Source organism: Euprymna scolopes, chromosome 11, assembly GCF_053919585.1.
Source record: "Euprymna scolopes isolate OS-2025 chromosome 11, ASM5391958v1, whole genome shotgun sequence".
In the NCBI taxonomy this organism is placed as follows: Eukaryota; Metazoa; Mollusca; class Cephalopoda; order Sepiida; family Sepiolidae; genus Euprymna; species Euprymna scolopes.
This window is the reverse complement of record NC_136492.1, coordinates 5,912,251-5,919,224: the sequence shown is the minus strand read 5'-3', so window position 1 is coordinate 5,919,224 and position 6,974 is coordinate 5,912,251. Positions and strand designations below refer to the sequence as shown.

The following is a 6,974-nucleotide window of genomic DNA, read 5'->3' as shown; positions in this document are numbered from 1 at the left end:
TTATCGCTCTCTTCTTCTTCTTCTTCTTCTTCTTCTATATAAAATGAACTCATTTTTTCCTCCTCTGATTTTGACCTTAATAGGATTAAAAATCAAGACATTTTATGCAAAGGTAATATGCACAAACTGCAGCACAATATCTGAGGTGTGTTATAGGCCTATTACCTCTCCACTTCCTTTATTATCATAGATTCCTATATTCTTTCTGCTGAGAGTTCACTGCCAAAATCGGTTAAAATCAATGGAAGTGGTAAAATCTTTTCTCTCTAATAAATTCCTCCTTCTCCCGCCACCACTTAACACCATTACGGTACAGTTACGAAAGAACATCGGTTTGAGTTTTCTTTACTTCGTAGTTGCTTAAAAAAACTGGAATGGAACTTTAACGTTCCTTTTTGTTCTATGCTTTCTACTGGGTGAAACGCACCATGGACTAAACCGAATCGAAGGGTTATTGTTGCCATTTTTTTTTTTTGCTTTATTTTGTTTTGTAGTTGATTAAAAACTGGAATGAAATTTTAACGTTCATTTTCATTTTATGCTTTCTACTGAGCGAAACGCACCATGGACTTAAACGAATCGAAGGGTTATTTATGCCATTTTTTTTTTCGCTTTTCGCGCTGTTTTTCTGTTTTTGTTTTTCCGAATGCGTCCATAATTTTTTCCCCTGATTTATGCGTTTTGTTTTTCCGATTTCTTTTTTAAAGAAGTTTAACAACTTTTTTTTTTTTTTAATATTAAAACAGGGTTATTACTTCACTTATTCTTTACTATACCCTCCCCTTACACACACACCTCCAAACAACAGGGCAACGCTGGGTACCCCCGCTAGTAATAAATAAGAATTCTGCATTAATTAAAATATAATATTTATGGGTATTTTACGACCAGGCAATTCCGGGTGGCCTGCTCGTATGTTGATATAAAACTTTAGTATATCTTGTGTAGTTTCTAACTTTTGGCTGAGCACACATAGACAGAATTACGATTTTCCATCAAAGTATGATTGTATTTGAAGTTTTAGTTTTAAAAAAGAAAGAAAAGAAAACGTTACGATTATATCGTTATCAGCACACCGTAGTTTTGAGGAATGATCGTACATATGTAATATAACGTAATATATTTATGTGACGTCGAGCGAGCCCAGCTAGATTTGGAGACGAGAGTGATCTCCCCTTGTTAGTCGACCTCTTCTGTTAGAGACTGGAACTCTCTTGTGGAGTAACCAGCTTCTTTCAGAAAAAAAAACACTTATATCTAATTTTATTTTATTTTGAGAAGGAATTTGAACCAGCCCAGCGGAATATATATGTGTGTATGTGTATATATATATACATATTTAGAAAAAATACGCTTGGCAGGGTAGTAAACTGCGGACACTTGAAAAGAAAAAATTTTTTTTTCTTATTTTAAATTTCTAGTTGTTAGTCTCTAATTGTGATGATGATGATGAATTTTGTAATGGATTTGTTGTGAGGTTAAAAAAAAAAAACAAAGCAAAAAAAAAAAGTTATTTTTATTTATTTATTTTTACTATGAATGAATGAATGCGTATGATTTGGGGGTCGTATTGTTGGTCGGTGGTGGAGGTGATTTGTTGTTAGGGTTTCCCTGCCTGTCTGGTGCTACTTGTGGGGGTCGGTTGGTTGTTGTTGTTGTTGTGGAGGTGATTGCTAAGGGCGTCGTGGAGGTGAAGGAGGTGGAGGTAGAGGCGGCATGGCGAGACTCGGCAGCGAGACTTGGCGAGACTCCTCCACCACCGGAGTTAAGATGGCGGCCAGCTGTTGCGGGGTGAAGAAACAAAAGCTCAACAACTCGATGCCGGCAATTTGCTGCAACGGATCGGCCGTTCATCCCAACCACTACAAAAATGGATACACGGTGGCCAGCGCGGAGATGTGTTATTTTTGTTTTGACGTCCTACACAGCCATTTGTACAATTATGATCCGCCCAAAAGTCCCTCTTTCACGAACGATCCTTAGTAAGTATGACCCTACATTTTTTTTTTGTTTCTCTTTCTTTTCCTCCTAATATTTTAAGTGGGACCCCCCCCCTATTTATTATTACCATATCTTGACTTGCACGTTTTTTTTTTTGTTTTTTTCTTCTCCAAGGTTTAATAAAATACACAAAATAATTTTATTGTTCTTTGTGCTATAATAATTTAAAAAAATAAATAAATAAATGAAAAATGTTCCCCCAAATCCCTTTTCTCTAAAATTTAAATTCAAAACTTTACGGAAAAACAAAAAAAAAACAAAAATCAACCTGGATATATAGGTACTTCTGCAGTTTATCGATCGTGCTATTTATTTTTAGATAGGATTTTAAAGTTAAATTCATTTGTTAGGTGAAAGTACAGATTAGTTACCTCCCCCCACCCTCCACATGGTAATATGGGTTTCTGAATAATAAAGTTATTTTTAGTGCGGTTACTAAACTGCAGAAGTACCCCCCCCCCTATTAATGAAGGCTTAAACAAAACAAAAAGAAAAATGAAATATTACTTTTGTATTTGGGATTTCTTCAAGCAAACTCCTTTGACGCTTGCTGCGGGCCTGTCAGACTAAAATCAAACCTTAAAATAAAAAAAAATAAAAAAAGCTTATCTAATACAAAATATTCCCCCCCCCAGAAGCATTTTTTTTTTTTTTTATTATTATTAAGATTTATAGAAATTAAAAAAAAATGTTTTGGGAATATTCTGTATTGGATACGTTTTTAATTTATAAATTTTTATATGTTGGGTGATTTTAATCTTACAGGCCCATATTTTTTTTTTCTTGTAAACTTTAATGTTTACATCAGTTACGAAAGAGAAACCTATTTATTTATTTAAAAAAAAAAAACAAAAAAAAAACTTGTTCAACCCCCCCCCCCCCGTTTATATAAAGATTTACCAAATAGGTTACGGAAAGGCGGAGTGGGGGAGGCCCTGATAAGTAAATAATTATTTTGTAAACAATAAATAATTAATATTTTAAATTATTTTTTATTTTCTTATTACTCGTACAAAAAGAAATTGTGATTTTTTTTTGTAATCAACATGGCATGATGATTGATGAGTTAGTTTCTAATCAAGAATAGATCGACCCATTTTAAAAAATTTTTTATTCGTTATTAAATGAATGAAGAAATTGTAAACTCAACCCCTAAGCTAACCTTAATCTTTCTCTTCTAAGAAAAAAAAAAAAAAAAAGTTTGATGCTTATGTACTTATGTTACCGTGCTGTTTTTTGTTTTTTTTTGTTTTTTTATAGTATTTTTAAATTCCGGTTTTACGGTATCTTTATGAAATTGTTAGGTGAAAGTACAAAATAATTTCAAAGCACCCTTCTTGGCTCTTCCCTCCGCATGTTAAGAATGTTTTTCAAATAATAACGTTATTTCAACACGGTAACATAAGTGCATAAGTACCCAAGTTTTTACTTTTCTTAGAAGAAAGCGCTGAAAATCCTTATTTTAAATCTTCTGTTTTTAAAATTTGTATAAGGTAAGTATGTAGATTAATAGGTATTATTATACAAACACCGTGACAGGGTTAGGGTTTAGGGTTAGGGGTTAGGGTTAGGGGTAGGGGTAATTCGCTGTCACGGTGTTTGTATAGTTTTACCGATTAATAACCTCTTGAGCTACCCCCATCCAAAAATTGTATATATATTTTTTTTAACCCTAACCCCCCTTCCCCACCAAAAATTGTATTTTTTTTTTCGGTGCTAGTGCACTTACTGATCCGATCCGCGCTTTTTTTTTTTTTTTTTTTTTTTTTTACTTCAATTGTAAGGTTAAAGTACAGAATAGGTACAAAATACCCTCCCTTCCCCATGTTAAGAATGATTTCTTAAATAATGTTATTTCAGCACGGATCAATAAGTGCACTAGTACCCCCCCCCCCCATTTCGCATGAGCACCTTTTACAACTAGGCGAAAACAAAACAATTGTGTTTCGAGTGATGATGGATGGATCAGTTTTGCATGTAAATTAAAGTAAAATGATCCCCTATTTCAGGACCCTTCTAACATTTTAGGGCTGTTAAATATTTTTATTTTGCCACCTGTCCTAAGTCTGAATGGCAAGATCGTAAAATCACATTCAATCGCATAAAGTACCCCCCCCCCAAAAAAAAATTGCACAGAATTTATCTTCCATAGCAAAAATAAGAAAATGTAGTTAACTACTCTAACACACTAGAATGTCCCGGAAATTTTATATTAAATTTATATGAAACTGATCCCTTACTCTAAATTCGAATATTTTCTGCCAATTTTTATTTATTTAAATTTTTTTTTTTTTTTTACATAATTGCCTAAAAAGGTAGAATCTTTTTATGGACAGGTGATTTTAGTTGAAGGTATTTATCTACAAAAAAAAAAAAAAAAATAGTGCCCCCTTCTTCTCTGCACTGAAAAGTAAAAAAAAAAAAAAAAAAAAAATTGAAAATTCCTTTTTTTTTTTTTTTTTTTTTTTTTTTTTTTTCAATGGAATTTTAAACCATTAAATTAATTTTTATTTTTTTTTTACAGTATCTTTTTGTTGAATTGTTAGATGGAAGTACAGAATACTTTTAAAAAGGCCCTCCGTCCCATTTCGTGTTAAAATGGGTTTCTAAATAATGTTATTTCAGCACGGTCCGTATTCTGCACAAGTACCGTTTTCTTTTTGTTTTTGTTTACATTTTCACCCCAAACAAGACACAGTGCCACTTTCATGTAGAGGACATAAGTTGCAAGGATACCACGTAGGGAGTTGACTTGAACTTCTGCATGTCAGTACAGTTGGAAGCAGGAATCCGGAAAGGAATTCCAGACTCTAGCAGTTCTGGGGAAGAAACTATTAGAATAGGTTTTCTTACATCTAGGTATTTCTACCGTGTAGAAATGGGACCTTGCTGCTTGTCGGGTTTGACGGGGCTATTTACGTCGAGAGGAGTATAAGGGCTTGTAGTTCGTCGGAGCCTCCATTAAAATACTTGTAAAACAGGCAGAGGGATGCAATATTTCGTCGGTGGGACAGAGGTTGAAGCTTAGATGACAGTGCAGGCTGCAGGACCTATCAGGTTGGCGACCCTTTTGAACCCTGTCCAGGAGTGAGACTAGTAACAGATGCACCAGCCCAAATGTGACAACAATACTTCATACATGGGCGAATGGTGGCCTTGTAGAGGTACAGGATGCTCTTAGGCGCAAGTAACTTTCCAGCATTGTAGAGGGAGCCCACCTTCCCGCGCGGGAGGACTTTTGTGGCCTTCGGGCCAAGATCAAAGTGTAGTATCTCTTCCGGCAGATGTTGCAATCAAAGACCATTGTGGCGATCTTCTGGTCCGTGTAGGGGCAACCGTACATGGGCCAGCTGACAAATCACTATCCAGCTCACATTTCCCACCTCTTGGGAGCTGGTCCCCTTTTCCCTTCCCCCCTCTCTCTCCACATTAAAAAACGGCCTTGTGCCTAATTTGCTCAGTGGGGAATCAAATAAATACAGCCCACCTTCTTCGCAGCAGCCTTGGCAATGCTATCGCTGTATCCGTTCCAACTCATGTTCCCTGTGAACATTAAGCCGAGGAGTTTGAACAAAGTACTTGCAAGTAATACAGGGTGACCCCCAAAAAATAAAAGCTAAATGGAGGCCATCTAAAACATATGCTGTTGAACGGAGAAAAAAATGCCAAAGACTCTAGTGTTTTGATGTGATGTTTTGAATATAATAAACTAGTTATGACCAAAGTTTCATTTCATTCTGACAAAACACTAACAAAACGGGGCCTAATTAGAGTTGGGGCCCGTTTTTTGGGGGGTCACCCTGTATATCTTTAATTTGTGGTTGAGACAGTTTCTTGTAATTATTGAAGGAAAAAAGCTTAGTCTTCATAATTAAGTTTTAAAATTTATTTATAAACAAATCTATCCTACTCCAAAAAAATGATTTTATATCTACTTGTCTCTCTGCACAAAAAAATATGCGTGCACTTGCACATACAACCAATGGCCATCACTTAAGGAATTATATTGCTTAATATCCAGAAAACTATTTGGTTGTGGAAAATTAAAGTGCTTGTTAAAATAGTAAACATATCGATTTTTAAATTTGTGATTTTTGTCCTGTCGAAAATAGTAATATATCCAAAAATTAGGAAAAAAATCAACCGGTAGAACTGCTCTTTTGTCGGTAAACGTCTATAACTATCGGCTAAAACAAAACTTCGATCCTTAGTGGCGACAGGGGAGATAAGTATGGCCACTGTATTCGCAATCTTCAAGGTGTTCACATCTAGGGAAAGTGCAATTTCACCCAAATTTTCGTAAAAATTGCTTTTAACTATAAATAAATTTCTATTCAATGAATTTTCGTAATTTTTGGATATATTATAATTTTCGACATATTTAAGTAGTACTGCTGTTTTTGCTTTAAACCGCACCTTAAAAAAACTGTCGTCTTTATCTTAACAAGCACCTAAAAAATCTTCCATAAATTCCGATTTAACATGAGGATTTTATTTTTTACAAAGGAGTCTCCACTTATCAAGACCTGAAGGCCACTCGAGTATAAGGGATAAGTGTTACTGAGTTTACAGTAGTCAATGGGACAATATCGTAGTAGTGGAAATTTGGTAAATTGAAGAATTTTAAAGCCAGCGAAAATGATTTCTCTATTCGACAGTTTAAATGCTTCCAAAATAATTTTCAATTTCCAAGGATCACAAAGTAATTCTTTTTTTTTTTTATTATGAACAAAATATTAAAATGATTTGTTTCTGGAGACCTCGAAATGCATTATGGTGGATTTTATTTCGTAATTAAAATTTATTTTTGCTTTCAGTAAGCAAAATAAAACAATAATAAAACCTGCAAGTCATTTTTATTATCAAATGATTTGGAAGTCTTTAAACTGTCGATTCGAAAGTATTTTTGACTAGAATTAAAATTTATATAAAATAAGTAAAACTTTCTTGCTTAACAATCCGAAAAAAAATAT

General features: G+C 34.2%; 1 protein-coding gene across 1 annotated transcript in view; it reads left to right on the top strand.

Annotated features, from left to right (window-relative positions):
• The first annotated feature begins 1,178 nt into the window (after positions 1–1,178).
• The window catches only part of LOC145287753 (nuclear protein AMMECR1-like), a 130,680-nt gene continuing 124,884 nt past the window's right edge, over positions 1,179–6,974 (top strand). The window contains exon 1 of the mRNA XM_080135534.1: positions 1,179–1,982. Within this exon, the coding sequence (XP_079991660.1) occupies positions 1,717–1,982 (266 nt within the window). The 5' untranslated portion in view covers positions 1,179–1,716. The remainder of the gene's footprint in view (positions 1,983–6,974) is intronic.